Raw genomic sequence first — 18,875 nt, 5'->3', positions numbered from 1 at the left:
TTAGTATGCTTAACACTAAACCGTACAGCTGAGGCTGATGGGAAATGCCATTAGCTTTCAGGAATGTAATCATAAACCAGACACAACTTGGACAAATTAAAATTGGGGACCACAAATTGTCTGTATAAACTGTCATGGCAATCCAGCAGTTGCTGAAATATTTCAGCCTTGACCAAAATGGTGGTCCGTGACTAAAATTACCATAAAAGATTTCTTAGAAACAGTGCCCTGGTTATTCTGAATAATCCACATACTTCGCTGTCAACAGTTCTCATTGGAACTACTTTAAAATGAAGAATCCCTATAAAACCATGGGGAAGTCCATTGGGTTAAATTGCCAACAAGTGCATATGTAATAGTAGATATGGATATAATAACTGCAGCTTACAAAAAAGGCCTGTTGGAAACTGCAGAATATTGCAAACGTTTGTTTCAATAAAGTATAAATTGCCCCTGTATCATCTGGCATTAAAGCGCCACTTGGGATTTTCATTGTCCATCTGTAAAAGTTGTTAATGGCTGACCTGCTTCAGTTGAATTTCCACTCAGTTCAGATCTTTCCGCAAGATGTATGTCAGGGACCGATGGCATTTCTACAGCAAAGTTTGGAAACACCCTCTTTTTTTTCAGGAAAGTTATTACTTTTCAGTCAACTTTCTATTTCATTTTCTCCATTACGCAAACAGCATTTTACAGGCGAGCATTTGTTGAGGGTTTTAGCAGAACAAAAGCTCCATACAGTATGAGCATGCCATGCATACGGTAATAGTTTGTGTGCGCATAGAAGACATTTAATCATTCCAAGATATTTTTTTTTTGCTATATATAAAGCTTTTCATTAAACTTAACTACATACTGTATATTTCTAGGTTAAATCCATTCTGTGATGACAAACAATACAGAGATGACTAATATTTATGTCATTTTTTTGTGCCGTTTGTGACATATACAAAACCCCTACATGAAACAGAGCTGCTTTGCTCACAGATAGATTAATAGGTTGTATGTTTGTGCCTAAAGGACTAAATGAATCACTGGCAACAGTTCCTGTATATCTTTAACTACTGTACCGTGGTGTACCGTGATGTGAGTGTTATCGCAGTACCCTAGCATCACTTATAACTGACATTCATTGTTGGGAGCTGCTGTAGGCTAACATTTAGCATTACTGTATATCAGCCCTAACCAAACGGCCTGTGATAAAGGGTAAAATAAGAGGATTTGGGTGCATGCCAGTGCCTTTTATAAAGTTCATCAGTCATTCATGTCCGTTCCAGTGGCCAAGGAGATTACATCTGAAATCGCAGAGAAAGCGAAAGGAGACTCCTTTGTGTTTTTCCTAATCCAGCTGGCAGTCCTCTCAATGTCACACTCTGACTGCAACTGAATCAAACAGCTCATGAATTGAAACTATATGTTAATTTCACCAACAGCTATTATACTCACTCAAATTCACATTAAACAGTCCTTAAAGCCACTCCTTCCTGATGTCCTGACTTTGTTGAAGCACACAAAGCACGTTTTGGAAACGTTGACACATTACCTACACCTGTCATACCAGTGCTCGCCAGTCAAACTGGAAATAATGTTGTGCAAGCAACATGTTTGTTCAGCATTCATGGATATATTTTATAGACATTTAATAGCTGTTGATCTAAAATAACGAGATGCTAAATTAGACTTGGATATGAACTTAAAACCATTAAAGAGGCACATAATGAATGTTAACAAATAAACAATCTATTAAATAAAGGGGTCTAAACATTCTTAAGATGTATCTTAAGCCTGCCTAAGCCACAAAACCAATGATAGGCATCTGCTTTTCGTTTCTTGACGTGCTAACCGTTTAATTGTGGCTGCCAAGTCTCAACAATTATTGTGCTTTATCTCAAATATTTCAGCTTAGCTCATACAATATTGGCAAAAGGTTAGTGCATACAGTGATAATGTGGTCTTACTTCTATACCTGTCATGATCTAAGGTTACTTGTTCCATTTAATCTTTACTGCTGCAACTTACCTCCCACTAATCATTACATTTAGACAAACAAAAACATCAATCTAAATATTTAACTGCTGTGGTACCTGGTTAAAATGAGACTCATTTCACACCCCATTAAGTGCAGTAATCTATGCAATAGTAGGGCAAATCACCTTCAGCAGCTGTTAATGTATTCAGTAGCTATGATTACTGTTCATTAGTTGTTTGCTGGCTGAAGATTTTAAAAGCGGCAGTTCCGTGATGCCAGCTGGTGTGGCACTGCCAGGGAAAACAGGGGCTCTCATAATCCAGGGTAACACGAATATAGTAGAAACACAACAGAAAGTTTTACACCCAAAAAATGTGTTTGCCTTATGTCACTACTGTCATCCATAAAAAAGTGTCAAGGTTGACTAACAGTAAAATTAATTTCCAATGTACTTAACAATATGAAGTTCATTTGTCAGACACTTACTGCTTCTTTTTTTTTATATTCATCCTCTTACTAACAGGTTCATGATGATGAGTCTGGAGTTTCACCATTCTTGTCGTTATGACTACGTGGAGGTCCGAGATGGTGATAGCATCAACTCGCGTGTTATCGCTCGATTCTGTGGGAACAACAGACCTGCACCGGTTCAAAGCTCCGGCAACAGTTTGCACATACTCTTTGTGTCTGACGGTTACAAGAATTTTGATGGATTCTTTGCCACTTTCCAGGAGAGCTCAGGTAGGTCAAATACCACTGTTGTTTAAAACCAGTTTCTACTTGATAATAACATTTTAAGTGGTTTTCAGTTTTTAGAACTGGCCACTGTACCATTACTGCTGCTAGAGTTGGGACAAATGAACTCAATGGCGCCTACACAGAAAACAGCTTTGCACTACCTTATTTGTGGATCTATAGAAGGCATTTGATTCAGTGGACCACAAACTGCAGCTGAACAAACTTAAGAATGCTGGGTTTGGTCCTAAGGCTGTTAAATGGTTCAGAAATTGTTTTGTAGATTCTATTCAATTCACTTTTATTTATAGTATCAAATCATAACAAGAGTTATCTCAGGACACTTTACAGATAGAGTAGGTCTAGACCAAACTCTATAATTTACAAAGACCCAACAATTCCAGTAATTCTCCCAAGAGCAAGCATGTTGTGCGACAGTGGCGAGGAAAAACTCCTTTTTGAGATTGAACTCAGTGTGTCCATGCAGAGGGCCACAATCGGATTTTCTTAAGATAACTAAAGGTGTCCCTCAGGATTTCATTCTGGGACCCATTTTGTTCTCTATTTGTATACATGATTTGGGTTAGGACATTCAACCAAAAATACACATCAATGATGTTGACATTGTGTCATTTATACGCATGCTCCCTCCATAGTACAAGCAATGCAAGAGCTTCAGACTGCATTTCAGTCATTTCAAACTGCTCTGTTGAGTTTAAAATTGGTTTAAAATGCTCAGAAAACTAGGTTTTCAAAAGCTTGCTTACACTTGCTTGATGATCTTAGCATTGTCACATGGTAAATTCAGTGAAAAGGTGTCCTTGTACAAATACTTGGGTGTATGGATAGACGACAAGCTTTTATTGAAGGTTAATTTTGCTTATCTAGTAAGGAAGCTTAAAGTGATTATTTTACTTTCAATGCCAACATTTTTTTGTGAAAGCTACTTTTCAGTCTGTGGTTGGTCAAGGTGCATATTGTTTCATTGCAAATGAAAATCCCTTACTTACTGTTGCATTCTTTATGAGTTGGAGGGTTGGGATTTGATTTTGTATGGCTGCTACCTTGGCCAGGTCTCTCTTGTAAAATACATTGCTGATCCGAACAACAACAAAAATACTTGAACTACTTATATTTATGTTCTACTAATAATCTACTTATATACTTTGAGGGCCATTTGCGACATAATGCATTCGGTACCCCAAATCCTAAACCATTACACTAACCGTAGCCTTAGGGTAATTTAAAACTTTCACCCAAAACCAAGTCCTCATCCAAAAACAGTGCCCAACAAGAGTGTGTACTTGCTTTATATACATAAAAAGTAATTTGTAATGTCAAACTTTAAGAACAAAGGGGGAACTAAAGGTCTTTAGAGTGGCCTGCTAGCAGCCCGTTGAGAAAGTGAAGGCCAACCAAATGTCTTAATTTTTCCAGAAATGTCCTCATTCTTAAGATCTAAAACTCCGACACACACACATGCACACACAGAGACTTGTAAGGTACCAGTGGCTAAGCCAAACCTAGTAAAAGTAAACAGAGGCTTTCTGTGTAGCTATACCAACACACATTTAGAAATGGAAAGTAAAGATGACATTTAAATGGTAACTTCTTTGAATATGAATCCCTTGACTCAGCTCGGTATAGACCACCAGTCCTTTTGGCATACACTATGGATGGACTTTGATCATTATACTGCTAAAACAACATTTCTTCTTGTAACCTAATGTCATACACTTGTATGTTTACAGCTTGCAGCTCTTCTCCTTGCCTGCATGATGGGACTTGTATCCTGGACAGTTCTTACACTTACCACTGTGCCTGTCTGGCTGGCTACACAGGCCAGAGGTGTGAAAATGGTGAGTCTGTAACAACTGAAGCCTTTGTAGTATGATCACACTTGAAAATTGCTGGTATTGTATTATTTGGGGGGAAATGGAAGTGGGGAAAGGAAGAAATGCCTGCAGGTTCTAATCACGGAAGAATAAAGCCGTCTCATACTGTTAGCATTACTTGAGTTTTCCATCTCTCCAAGTATCTGAAAGACACGTGTTTTACTGTGTTGACGCTTACGAAATCTCAGAACTATTTTAGTGATTTTCTCTTGATTTCAGACACCCCTAGTTACAAACTTATAGACTATATGACTTCTTCCTGAAAGACTTTTTTATTTTGCTGGTGTTGCTGCCCAGAGGCAGGCAGTGATTCACTGTCACAAGGGAGAGGTCTGTGGTTTGGACTGGGTTCAGGCCAGCTGCCTCCCCCGTCCGTGCAGTCCCAGATATGGTTTTGGTCAGTCAGCAGTTCAACAGTTGTGCTGCAAATCCAAATGACCATCTAACAAATATATTATCATGAAATTCAGCAGCATTGAACCGAAGCAAAGCAATTCAATGAGGTTTGGAAGTATATTTTTGAGGCCTCATAAAAGTAATTAAAACAATAACTTGTGATGTGGCTGGCAAGGGAAGAGGTGACTTTGGTTAAGAATACAGGACATAGAGCTAATGTAATGGGGTGTGGGTGTGTTGTGTCGTGTCTTTACCTTATACCTTATCTTATACCTGATTATATGTTTGTCGGTAGAGATTGTAAAACCTCATGTTGGAGGGCATGAAATAAAATGAAATTAAAGTAAGATACTTATATTTAAAAAAGAAAAGAAATTCAGCAGCATTACACCAACTAAGATAAGGTAGGTGGCAAAGAAACTGACTGAGGAAAGAAATTAAAGGGGGATAAATGCACCAACAAAATATATGGACAATCAAGGATGAGGAGAAGAGATCAATACTATGTACTATGTACTATAGTATATTAGAGTTGAGTAATGTCATATAAACTCATATAAGCTCATATAAACTCAGACGAATCAGGTGTGGACATTTATCGAAGTTTCCCTTTCACAACTGGAGGTTGTCCGTGTCAGACGCGTTCTCACCTACTGAACATACTCTGTTTGGTTTAGGCGATGGGTGGCGCCTGGGTAGAGCGTTCAGGAGGCAGGACATGACATGTGGTCGCATAGCCGGGTCATAATTTAGTCATAAACAATCTTTGAATTGGTCTGATGATTTCGGCGTAGTCCCTTACAGAGAAAAGTTACCAGTTAGACACTTTAGCTGGCGTCTTTGTGTAAATCACCCTCCTTCTTTACCCTCGGATGTTTGTATTCTTCCGGTTTTGCACCAGCTGCACGATAGAAATGGCATCAACACACCCACTCGCTCGCTGTGAATTCTCCGGAAAATGAGCTGGTCTATTCACACGTATTCAGACATTAGAGACTTTGTACTAGGGAGCTGGCAGGGTTAACTCTGTTTAACTGTTCAACTGATTTGGACGCTGATTTGGCGTTCTCACATACAGCTCCTCCAGGTAATGTCTAGATAATTGGTTGCAGTGCATGTGTGAAAGAGGCTTAGGTCACCTTAAATCTGTCCGGACATTACGATTATTTAAAGCGTACTGGCAGAGCTCATGTGGGGTACTGCTCAATCAGGGTGTGGTTGGCCTACAAGGTCTTTATTTATGGGTGTCTGGACTGTAACCTAACTTGTGTTTTTATATCCAATACACCTCCCTTAAGATCCCGCAAAAACAGACTTCCGAACCCCACTCACTTTTTTCTTGGTGGTGTCATTTTCAGGGCTAAATACGAGTCTATAAAACAAATGGTGAAACAATTCTCCTTCTATAACCTGAGCCAGCTTTTCCATTGGAGGAGACACCCATAAAAAAGGCAGGAGTTTCATTCCACAGAGTGTGCATTCATCTGTATTCCCTTGAGGAATCCTCAGCTGTTAATTTTAATGGATGCGAACTGGAATAACGTTAATGTGTGACATTTTGTCGAGGAAATATACTCTACATTTCTGCCCCGGAATTAGATGGAGAATTTTAAGTATGAAACAGACATCAGCCATATTTTATGTTTCCAATAATCGACCTGTCACTTGTTGTAAGCCTGAGCTAAAACTCATTCTGTATGAGAGAATCTTGACACATTATCGTAGAAACTCAAGCTAGGAAATCATTTATTTTCCTTTCTCTCTCTGGCACAGTCTAATCTGTTTCGGAGTGCAGTGTTCAACATAGTTTCCAAGGCATTAACTAAAGGAATGATGATTTACTTACAGTATGTGTCGTTATGCATTGTATGTTAGCATTCTACCCCAGTAACTCATCTCATCGTGTCTGTGGACAAAATCTGACATGGAAGATGGATCATTTAAGTGCAATGCAAGGATGCTTCAACTTCAAGGATGCTTCAACAAAAAACATAATTAAAGGAGGTCAACTACAGAGTACTTTTCTACTTTTGGTTTGCAAACAACATTGTCCATCTCCTAAGGGACTTAATTAAGATTGAAAAATGCCACAAGGCAAAACCGACCAGATTATAGGGAGGGTTCCTTGGTTTGGAGCTATAAAACCACAGTCAGTGCATTTCATGGATCGGACTCAACTTAAAGTCAACAACACAGAGAAGCCCTAAGGGATTATCTCACACACAGTGCTGTAATGGTATGATAACCTCAGTATTAACATGTGTGTCTGGGTTTATGTAAACTCAGTTGTGGATGTCGCAGTCCTGAACCACAACATTTGCAGTGTGAAATAGATACTATATTCCCCCATGAAACAACATAACACAAGGATATGACATTTATGACAAGGATACTTTTATTTTGCAGTAGGTTGTCAAATAACAGTGGTCGTCACAGTATTCCACCACCACATTACCAGTCTCTACAACCCGACTTCATAAAATAAACTTTTACAACACTGGAAAATTAAACAGTTTGACTAAAGCTATTTTTTCCTCATTTACAAGCCGTGTGTGAAAGTCTTGCTGTGAACTACCACGACGGGTGAAATTACTCATTAATGAGCCTCTAAGGTAGCAGACTTTGCTTTTAAAGCTCTGGACATTTGTAAATTAAGAGTAATGAGATTTTTTTTTTTTCGTAGGCTACCTGTCTGACCTGCAAACACCTGAAGGCAATGAACTCACTGAAGGTCTATTTGGGTGGTCTTTTACAGCAGGGAGGTGCAATAAAATGATGTTTGAGGAATGCTAGAGATGCCTCCTAAATCCCCTATCGGCCTTGGATGATCCAGCATTCAGTTAAGAAAAAGGAAAATAAGACAACATGTGTTCATGAATAACATAAGCGTTCCTGTATTTCCATCAGTGGTGGGATGCCGCAGGCCTCCAGTGCCCACCCATGGATCCACAGAGGGTTTGTTTCATCACTCGGGGGCACGCATCACTTTCCGTTGTGACCCTGGCTTTGAGCTGCGGGGGTTTCGTACTGCCATCTGCCTGAGTGACGGCACCTGGAGTGCTCCTGCCCCAGAGTGTGGTAAGATAATGATGTGAATAGGTTTTGAAATCTGGGAATTCCATATGCATCCAACAACACGTTGGATGCCATACATACCGCCCCAGAGATGGTGCAGCAGATTGTGGAAAAAGGACGATTTGCAGCTTATAAAAGCCTTATTTTACTTTCCTGTCTCCAGTGCCAGTGGAAAGAGTCTGTACTTTACCACCCAAGCCAACACACGGAGACCACTTCCTGGTTTACGGACCCAACGATGTCCTCATTGCTCTACAGTACCTGTGCTACCAGCCCTATGAACTCAGTGGGAGCTCCCAGAGAGCCTGCCTCCCTAACAACACCTGGAGTGGGACTCCTCCTGTTTGCATCCAAGGTCAGACAGTGTGTTTTAAATAACAAGTTAAAGGATCAGAGCTAAGATGGATGAGTCAGTGCAAATAGTGCAAAGTACATGCAGTTCATTTTACTTTACTTTTTATAAGGTCAGTCTTTAATGGATCAGAAAATGAGTCGGTGCCTAGAGCCATTCAGCATGACGAACCAACTTTGAGCAAAAATAATTTGCAATCAGCTGCTAACTAAAAAGTCAGTAATGATCTTTTCTTATGTTCTGTATCCACAGTGAATAACACTCTCACTGAAGCGGAAAAGGACAAAGGCAAGGCAAAAGAGACAGAAAAAGGCAAAGAAACAGATAGTGACAAAGATATCAGCAAAACTAAAGCGAAGGGTCAAGAGAACACAACTGGAGGAAACGAAAGTGTTGGAGGGAGCGATATGAACACTGGGCACGAGAACACAACAGCAGTTGACAGAGAAAATAAACACACTGGTACCATTCCAGAGAAGACTGTGTCTGAGGGTAGGAATGAAGGAGAGCTAGAGGAAAGAAATACTGGGTCAGAGAAACCCACTGGAGGCAGCAAAGATAAAGTGGATCGTGAAGGCTCAGACAACAGCCTGAATACGGTTGAACAGAAAGAACCTGACGTAGGAAAGCCACCTGAAAGAAAAGAAGGCAGCCCGGACACAAACTTGGAGACAGAAAAGACAGATATAACAGGAGTAGTTGTGATAAAAGACAAAGGGCAAGAAGGGAAGGAAAGAAAAGAGGAGCAGGTGAATGGAAAAAGAGATCCTGACAAAGTCGGCCCTAATGATACCAAGATGAGAACGGTCACAGTGGATATATTTGAACTGGAAATGACAAAGAACAACACAATTATACGTGACACGAAGGACACAAAGAAAGAAAATAGTACCATAAGTTCTCTAGAGCCAGGGAGGAAAATCCTTCCCACTAGAGTCAACATTACACAGTACACCATGTACAGAGCGGGAGGTGAGGAAAAATCAACAATTAAAGAGGATAAGACAGAGAAGGATTCTGCTGAGAAAACAAAGGAGACGCTGGAAAAGGAGAGGGAGGAGAAAGAAAAGGAGAGAGAAGTCAACCAAAGCTTTACCGGTAAGGGACTCATTCAAGAAAAATGTAAAATGATTAGCAATCCGCTTCTTGTTGGTCTTTACCCTCACCTACTGTCTGTTCCCCGCCTGCAGAAAAAAGCTGCCCACCTCCCTCTCGCCTCTACCATGGCTACTACCAGCTGGTGTCTGGGGCGGAGCCTGAAACAGTGGAGTTCTTCTGCAACCACTCCTACGCGCTCAGTGGCGACGCGCGACGTACCTGCCAGCCAAATGGTACATGGAGTGGAAAACAACCCCTCTGTGTCAGAGGTACTGTCATCTGTTTGGTCACTATTTTTTTTTTTTTTTTACTTGGTGTAATTACTCACGACATTTCTTTAGGCACGTACACAGCATTTTGTCTGATGGTTACAGCATTGATAAATAGTTACCACCTCCTATAGGTATACAATTTAAAGTTGTTGTTTTTTTAAGTACTGTACAAGCATTCATACTGTAAACTCAGTGTTTTATTAGAAAATTAATGAGTAATTAATAAGGGGTCATGAGTTTCTCACTTTGTATCAGGCCATCAAATTGTAGATATAAAGGCTAGTAACTAAAGGGTTCTAAAATGCCCAAAAATGCTAATGGTAAATGCTAATGGTTCAAGGATTCATAGTAAAATAATCCATCAAGTCTGGAGTTTAAAATGTTAATTAGTTCTTAATGGATTTTGGTCTGGATGCTCTTCAGCTCTTTGCCAAAAGGCATGTGGTCAAATTGTCTGTGGCTCGACTCTCCTCATGATTTATAGGAAGAAAGGGCAAAGCGAGTTGGAGGATATACAGCAGCCAAAGGATTCTTTTTTCAACCTGGTTGGATAGTTCGACATTTTGGGAAATACTCTTTTTTTCTCTTTCTTGATGGGAGTTAGATGAGATAATACCACCCTCATGCCTCTCTGTTATATATGAAACTACAGCCAGCAGCGGATTATTTTACATTACATGTAGCTTAACATAAAGACTGAAACAGGGCAAAACAGGTAGTCTGGCTCTAAAGCTGTAAAGCACAAATAGTTTTTTTTCTACATCCAGTTTTTGTGTTAATTAGTCTTTATGCTAGGCTAAGTTAACTGGCTCATGTTTAACATACAGACATGAAAGAAGTGTTAGTCTTCTCATCTAACTCTTGCCAAGAAAGCGAATAAGTGTGATTGCCAAAATATTGAATTTTTCCATTAACCATTATTATAGACATTACTATTTATCATAAAGCATGTCATATTAGACAGTGGTGCCACTAAAGACATGTTACTCCTGTCAGTTTGTAAATCCCCACAGTGCAGTCACTGTTCCTGTAGTCTTTCATTGCTGTGTCAGTGCTGGAGTATGGTCAGGCTACACCACCTACTGTATCTATTCTGGGATAGGGGGAAAAAAAACGCTCTGACTTTTGGATTTCTTTAAACCAATCACAACCGTCCTGGGTGGCGCTAACCCCCGATAGCGGAGATAGCAAGAGGGGAGGGACATGGCGCGACAGATGTCAGGCTGTATCCCAGCAATGTACATCCGTTGAGCCAGTCTACTGTTCCAGTTATAGCTCCATTCAAATCAAAGTTGATGTTAATGGGACTTTGGTGTGTAATAATAATACATAAGTTTTATATAGCGCTTTACATGGAACTCAAAGACGCTTTACAAACAAAAGAAAGAAAGAAAGAAAGAAACAAACTATGGATAGGCCAATTGAAACAAGTGAGTTTTGAGCAGTTTTTTAAAGGTGTTCAGTGAGTCCGAGTTTCTGATGTGGATGGGGAGTGAGTTCCAGAGAGTGGGGGCAGCTATTGCAAAGGCTCGGTCCCCCAAAGTTCGGTGGGTTGATTTGGTGATGGGTTTGAGGAGGTTTAAGTCAGCTGAGCGAAGGCATCTGGAGGGGTGATGGTGCTGTAAAAGGTCTGTGAGGTATGGAGGGGCCAGATTATTGAGAGCTTTGTAGGTGATGAGTAGAACTTTGTAATGGATGCGCTGTTGTACAGGGAGCCAGTGAAGCTGTTGAAGGACAGGGGTGATGTGTTGTCTTGAACTGGTGTGGGTGAGGAGGCGAGCAGCAGAGTTTTGAACGTATTGCAGTTTTTGTAAGACAGATGAAGGGAGACCATATAGGAGGCTGTTGCAGTAGTCAAGTCTTGATGTAATGAATGCATGGATGAGAGTTTCAGCAGCAGATGTCGAGAGGGTGGGGCGAAGACGATTGTATGTGTTATGTATGTATTCATAAATATGGGTTTATTTGCAGCATGTCGGGAGCCCAAAGTGTCAGAGCTGGTTAGGCAAAGAGTTTTGCCACCTCAGGTGCCATCCAGGTATGTTTACCAGTGCATTATGTTGTATAGCGTACGTACTGTATATTATTATGCTATTGAAAGTCATACAGTACATTTTTTCTGCACAACCAACAGCATTTACTCAACCTAAAGGGTATGTCTACCTACCCCTGGCCTCTTCTTCTTTCCTCAGAAAGACACCTGTGCACAAGCTCTACTCTTCTGGGGTGGGCCGACTGCTCCAGTCTGACGGCCCCACTAAAGGGCCTCCAGTGCTTTCCCAGTTGCCCCAGGGCTTCCACCACCTTTACTCACATATAGAGTATGAGTGTGCCTCTCCCTTCTATCACCACTCTGGCAGTTCTCACCGCACTTGCTTGAAGACTGGGAAATGGAGCGGGCGTCATGTGTCCTGTTCACCAGGTGAGGGCAGCAGAGGACTACTAGTTGTCTGACCAGTGAAAAATAACCTACAGACTCTCACAGGAGAAACACACTGACAGACATTTTCAATTCAGATTCAGAGATTTACAACCACATATCAACAATTATGTGTGGATACAAAATGATGAAATTTGAAAAAAACTACAAACATTTTTCTTAAATGAAGCAATATTAAAGGTCCCATGGCATGAAAATTTCACTTTATGAGGTTTTTTAACATTAAGATGCGTTGATCCCCCAGTGGCTAGAAATGGCAATAGGTGTAAACCGAGCCCTGGGTATCCTGCTCTGCCTTTGAGAAAATGAAAGCTCAGATGGGCCGATCTGGAATCTTGCTCCTTATGAGGTCATAAGGAGCAAGGTTACCTCCCCTTTCTCTGCTTTGCCCGCCCAGAGAATTTGGCCCACACATGAGAGAGATACATCATGTCTTTCAAACGAGAGAAGTGGCAGTTGGTCAAGGCCACACCCCCATCCTCCACCTTGCCCCCCCGCCCTCTCCTCCTCAATATCTACAGACACAGAAATGGCACAAACTAAGGAAAGCTCATTGTGGGACTGGCTCTAGTGGCTGTAATTCTGCACCAAGGCTGAATTTCGGGAAAGAGACTTCAGATACAGTATTAGGGGACCACTAAGGCCTATAGAAAAGCATCCAAAGAGCACCATGTCATTGGACCTTTAACAAAGTCCACTATGGGCACATGCAGCAGCACCTTCTTAAAATATTACCACTGCCTCTAAATGCTGACATTGAACAATGCATTTTCAACATCTTCACCCATCTCTTGGGCATTCCTGCCCACTGTGGTCCTTTCCTTAAAGGAGAATTCCAGCCAATTTTTACATTAATCTTGATCGCTATAAATATGCGAGTACAGTCGATAGAATAAAATGTCTGTGCAACATGAACAGGGCCCTTACGTGACAACAAGATGCATTTTCAACTCAGACATTGTTTAAAATCACCTACCCTGTCTCTATCCTGCCGGTAGCTAGCTCGCCCTGCTAGCTGCTAGCTGTTAGCTGCTAGCTGCCGTCCGTGATAAGTGTGTTCAGCCAGGCTTATTCTGTGATAATCATCATGCAACAGTTCCGTGTGTATTTGTAGCTCATCCATTTTGTGTGTGATCAATCTGGTGTTGGTGAGTAGGAGGCATGGCAATGAAAACTTGTAGTGGTTATGACCATATCGCTGACTATTTAACTACATGGAAACCGGCCAAATGATGTCTGTGGCTTGCACACTGATAGCGTTAGAGAAGGCTATATGTGTAGTCTCGCGCTGAAGTCCCGGTGTAGCAGGAAGCAAAATCACGAATCCCACTATGGCCACGCCAAGACCCGCCCTACGAAGCAGCTCGATTGGTTGGGGTTAGGCATTTGACCTTGAGTGGTTAAGGTTAGGGTTAGGGGATTGGTCAGGGGATAGGACCTGTACATGTAAGCATGGACGCCTGGACAATAGTAGTTTGTGAATGCTATTGAAGGGCGGGTCTTGGCGTGGCCATAGTGGGAAAACAAATATCAGCAGGAAAAGGTAAACGGTGCAGATCGCTCCGAGAAGCAATCCTTGCAAGCCACAGACATAATTTGGCCTGTTTCCATGTAGTTACATAGTCACTGATATGGTCATAACCACTACAGTGTTCAATTACCTATTTTTGCGGGAAATAAACTTCAAGTTTTCATCGCGAAGGCATGACCTGTCCTCTGGAGGACATAGCGACACCGGGCGCTCACTGGATTGTTTTCGGGAGTGGGAGGCGACAAAGGCGGGGAGAAATCAGAAGCAAGGATCCCGGTAAGGCCTGCTAGCACGCCTAAGGGAACTACCACACTGATTGACAATGCCAAGCCTCCTACTCACCAACACCAGATCGATCACACACAAAATGGATGAGCTACAAATACACGGTTTCCGCCATCCATTCTGACATACCCCCACTCCGACATTGACCTCTAATTGTCGGAGTGGTGGCACTTCCATTGTTTTCAAACGTCCCCCCACTCCGACAGTTTTTGTTTCCATTAGGGTTAGGGGTTAGGGTTAGGGAATAGCAGCATGTCGGAATAGCGGCATGTCGGAATAGAAGCATGTCGGACTGGCAGCATGTAACCAAATACACATGGAACTGTTGCATGATGATTATTACAGAATAAGCCTGGCTGAACACACTAGCAGCTAACAGCTAGCAGCTAGCAGGGCAAGCTAGCTACCGGTAGGATAGAGACAGGGTAGGTGAATTTAAACAATGTCTGAGTTGAAGACGCATCTTCTTGTCTCATAAAGGCCCTGTTCATGTTGCACAGACATTTTAATAGCATTTTATTTCTGTTAAGAGGCACAAAGGCACTCTAAAACTTGCCCCACGAAAACTCCCGTTTTAGCTCAGTGGAAGCTCGTAGAGGTAGCTGCAGCTACTCCAGTTTGCTAGGACTGATTCAGGTCGGGTTTTTGTCAATCGAAAGTACTCGCATATTTATAGTGATCAAGATTAACGTAAAAATTGGCCGGAATTCTCCTTTAATACTTTGTGTAACTTTCCTAAGCTACTAAGAGGAAAAGCCAATAGTTAACATTTACAGCTGAGCTGTGAGATAGATGCAATGACAGTTTAAAAGATCAGCTTCCTTGATTAAACGCAGCATCTTCCAGGCTGTAATTAAATTGACAACCTACATACACAATAGTCTTCCCTTTCTTCATCATCTGCAGCAACAACATGTTATGTAGTCTTCACTTTCTTCATCATCTGCAGCAACAACATGTCATGTAAAAGCGTATACAGAAGATGGGACAGCCTTGTTGCAGTGTGGATCCGATCACACTCTTACCTTCCCATCAGTATAATAATGTTGCTAAGGAGAATTTTGATACCATAATACCAATGGTTGCCCACAACTTCTTCCAGACTTTGTCACTTTAAAATAGTTCTTCATTTTCTTCAGAGTGGAAGGAAAACACACTGGGCCAGCCACTTTAATTACTATGTGTAGCAAACACAGTACTGGCTGTTCTTCATGGCTCTTCATGGACATCCTACATTAATACCAACCTAGAAACGTGTTGGATCTATGAGCTGTGTTTACCTTTAATAAAATTGTCTACAACATTGTCAACAAACCCTGGAGGTAGATTCCTTTTTTTGTAGGGTGCTGCATTACAGTATATTGTGGAACAAAGTAGCAAAAGCAGATCAGATTCTAAAAAGCGTATGCAAGTCTGTTTTATTTATTACTTGGTTTATGATAATGGGAATACGATTTTTGAATCTCCCGTGGACATTTTGTAGAGGGTAGGTAAAACCGGTATCCATCTACAGTATGTTAAAGGACTATAAAGAGATTGTCTCTACAAATAATAAATAAAAGATTGTCCAGAGGATGCACTAAGGCTTCTTTCATTAGTTAGGGGCTCTCACATTTCACAAGATTGTGTAGCTTTTGAGTATTTTATATGTTGCTCCATCTATGCCACAGCTTTGCATTTTGGCACACAAGCTTTAAGACAACAAGCTTATGTGCACGTTTAAAGTAAAAGCTTTCAGGAGGGGAAGACAAATCAAAGACAGTCCCACAGCACTAAGTGTTGACACAGTCTCAGTGTAAGTCTAATTGTTTTTCCCGTATTCCATTTCCCTCCCCTCCTCTCCTCTCTGCCCTCGCATCCTGTCACCTCCTCTTTGGCAGTGTGTGGGAAGTATCCGACCTTTGACCCAGAGAGGCCGGCAGAGGCTCACTGGCCTTGGCTGGCAGCCATCTACCGCCGCTCCACCAACGGAGCTGAGACCAAGGTGACCAAGGCAGACAGCCAGGCAGGGTCTCTGAAGGGGGACGTTGGAGCAGGAACTAGCAGGCACAATGCGGCTTCTGACTGGCAGCTGGTGTGCAGTGGGGCTCTGGTGAACCAAAAGAGGGTGGTGGTTGCAGCCCACTGCGTGACAGAGCTGGGGAAGGTGTATCCTCTGGATGCAGCCAAGATCAAGGTGGTGGTAGGGAAGCAGTACCGTGACGACCACAGGGAAAGTAAAGGTCTTCAACACCTGAGGGTAAGCGAATGGAGATCTTGTCTTTTAATGATCCCTTTTGAAACAAACTTGCACCGTAAGTACGTCTCTTTCTCCTTCTAGGTGGCCTCTATTGCTGTTCATCCAAACTACGACCCCCATATTCTCGACTCTGACATGGCTGTGGTTAAGTTACTGGACAAAGCAAGGATCGGGGAGAAGGTACTGCCCCTCTGCCTCTCAGACAGCCAGGGAGAAGAGGTGAGCTCTGGGCAGGGGCTTGTGACAGGCTGGTCCCCACTGCCAGATTCAAGTTTAGGCCTGGATGAGAAGGCAAGGGTTGGACTCGTTCACCTCGCCGATGTAGTCCCCTGTGAGCAGCAGTACGCTCGTAACGGCGTGCCCGTCAGCGTCACAGACAATATGCTCTGTGCCAGCCAGAAGCCTGACTATGAACCCTCTAACATATGTCCCTCTGACACGGGGGGAATCCTTGTCCTCCCCGCCCTCTCTGAGAACCAGGCCAGCAACAACCAGAAGCCCTCTCTCAGCTTCCCACAGGTGCAGAGGGAGAGCAAAGGGCTGTGGAGACTCCTGGGACTGGTGAGCTTTGGCTATGACCAAGGGGAGTGTGATCCTGACCTCTACACAGTCTACACACGTGTAGCCAACTTCAAAGACTGGATAGAGAGCAATATGAAATAAAAGTCCTACTGTCTGACTCACCTTGTTCCCTCTATGATTCTAACATATTTAAATGGCTTCATATCTTAATGTCCTTCCCCTTATGTTTGTTTGTTTTTTCTTTTTCTTTCTTGCACAAGGACATTTTCTTACTCATTGCAGAAGCAGTGGAAACACTGGACAACACAGTGCTCTAACTGAAGGGGGTGCTAACACATTAGATGTGCTGGGCATCGACCTTTTCATCAGAAAACTTCAGTAATCAGGTCCCCTCAGCCTGATGTTACAGACTTGAAAATGAGCAGAAAACCATTTCACGCCTCTGGCTGATGGTGGTTTCTATTGTACTCATTTGTATGTATATATGTTGTAATGTACTGAATTATTATATCAATTCATATGACGCAAGAGATGTACATATTGTATCCAAAGACAGAAAAATCGTGACGTTTTTAATGAAAGAAAAAGTGGGGTGTGGTAAAGCTTGTCTGAGTGTGATTATTTTTCATTATAGTGTCAAACTCAGTATATGCACAAACTAATATATTCTACTGACTGATTACTATCATTACATTGAGATTGAAAAGACCACCTTATATTTGCTCTATGAAGCACACAGTGGGCTTGCGCTGTGCAAATGAATCCAGGTCAGAGAAGCACCATTTTCCCAACCATAAACGGAGCACATTATTCACAGATCAATTCCCTTTCCTGTGCTCAAATTAAATCAATTACTTCCATTCTGACTTTCCTCCATTATTCAGAAGTGAGCCCACGTAGATAGAGGAGCTGCAGCTCATATCGACTTCCAAAAGGGGGCAATAAAGAATACATTCTTCCTCTATCTCTGGGAGCATCAATAGTAGAGCTGGGCTCTGTTGGTTCTTTTGTTCTTAATTTGGTGATTTAAAAATAATAATTGAAATCACAAGCTGCTTTACATGAGTAAATTCTGGTCAAACATTTCAGTACTACAAACTATGCCAATGAGACAGGTAAAATCAGGAAATTAGAGGTACAACAATGAAATAAAATAAAACTCAATAAAATAAAATCCACAAAAACAGACATAATGGAGCCATGAAAATAAAATTGGGGCCGATATTAATAAATGGCATTTTTATTGTTTGTTTTTTTACAGATTTTTTTTTTTAGAAGATGTTATTGCGTCTTGTATCCTCAGACAGGACGGTCCAAAAGTGAGGGACCTTGACTGTGAAAGCCCAGTCACTTCAGAGAAACCCTGGCAGAGCATCTGAAGCTACGCGCTGGCTTCTAGGGAATAGGAAAATCTGAAATAAAACAAGAAGCCAGCCTGTGAAGTGCTTTACATTTGATTAGTAAAATCTTAACTGCACATTATTGATCTTTTATCCACTTGAAGGCAGCATAGAAAGCTGAAAACACAACACTGACTTTTTATCACCTAATAAAGTTGTTAAGGTGACGCGTTAGCAAACAGTAGCCTATTTACACATCCAGCAGCATTATCATTAATTTGGAGGCTCGATGGTGTTTTAAGCCCCCGGCGTCTCCTTCCAGACAGCGCTGCGACCGTTGACTTCAAGGCACCTAACCCTAACCCTAACCGTTACCGTTACCATAACCATAACCATAACCATAACCATAACCATAACCATTGCCTAATCCTAGTGCCTTCCAGGCAGCGCTGCCTGGAAGGAGACGTCGGCTTAAAACACAGATGCCATTGGAAACCTGACCCATGTAAGTTTAATATTCATTCTCTTTTAAGCCGGTTTGGTCAACTCTGAGAAATGTCTGCCTCGTTTGCTTCTAAATGTTCCACTATGTTCATCAGCTGCTAGTTGCTAACTGTCCGTTATAGGCAGGTAGTGTTTCATGTGTTCATGTTGTGTATCAGGGCTTTTTCAAAGACAACAGCTTTCTGCTATTGGTAGAAATGATGAGTGGGTTTGCAGACCAGA

At 41.8% G+C, this 18,875-nt stretch overlaps 1 protein-coding gene across 4 annotated transcripts in view; it reads left to right on the top strand.

Annotated features, from left to right (window-relative positions):
- The window catches only part of pamr1 (peptidase domain containing associated with muscle regeneration 1), an 84,477-nt gene extending 67,072 nt beyond the window's left edge, over positions 1-17,405 (top strand). For all 4 annotated transcript variants that reach the window (XM_039808849.1, XM_039808850.1, XM_039808851.1 and 1 more), the window contains 10 exons: positions 2,493-2,710; positions 4,456-4,563; positions 7,903-8,073; positions 8,234-8,425; positions 8,675-9,520; positions 9,613-9,789; positions 11,764-11,830; positions 11,985-12,214; positions 15,929-16,287; positions 16,369-17,405. In XM_039808849.1, the coding sequence (XP_039664783.1) occupies positions 2,493-2,710; positions 4,456-4,563; positions 7,903-8,073; positions 8,234-8,425; positions 8,675-9,520; positions 9,613-9,789; positions 11,764-11,830; positions 11,985-12,214; positions 15,929-16,287; positions 16,369-16,950 (2,950 nt within the window). In that variant the 3' untranslated portion in view covers positions 16,951-17,405. The remainder of the gene's footprint in view (positions 1-2,492; positions 2,711-4,455; positions 4,564-7,902; positions 8,074-8,233; positions 8,426-8,674; positions 9,521-9,612; positions 9,790-11,763; positions 11,831-11,984; positions 12,215-15,928; positions 16,288-16,368) is intronic.
- The last annotated feature ends 1,470 nt before the right edge of the window (positions 17,406-18,875 follow it).

This window comes from Perca fluviatilis, chromosome 8 (genome assembly GCF_010015445.1).
Source record: "Perca fluviatilis chromosome 8, GENO_Pfluv_1.0, whole genome shotgun sequence".
Lineage (NCBI taxonomy): Eukaryota > Metazoa > Chordata > Actinopteri > Perciformes > Percidae > Perca > Perca fluviatilis.
Note: the sequence above shows the minus strand (reverse complement) of the source record. Positions and strands in the feature narration are given on the sequence as shown.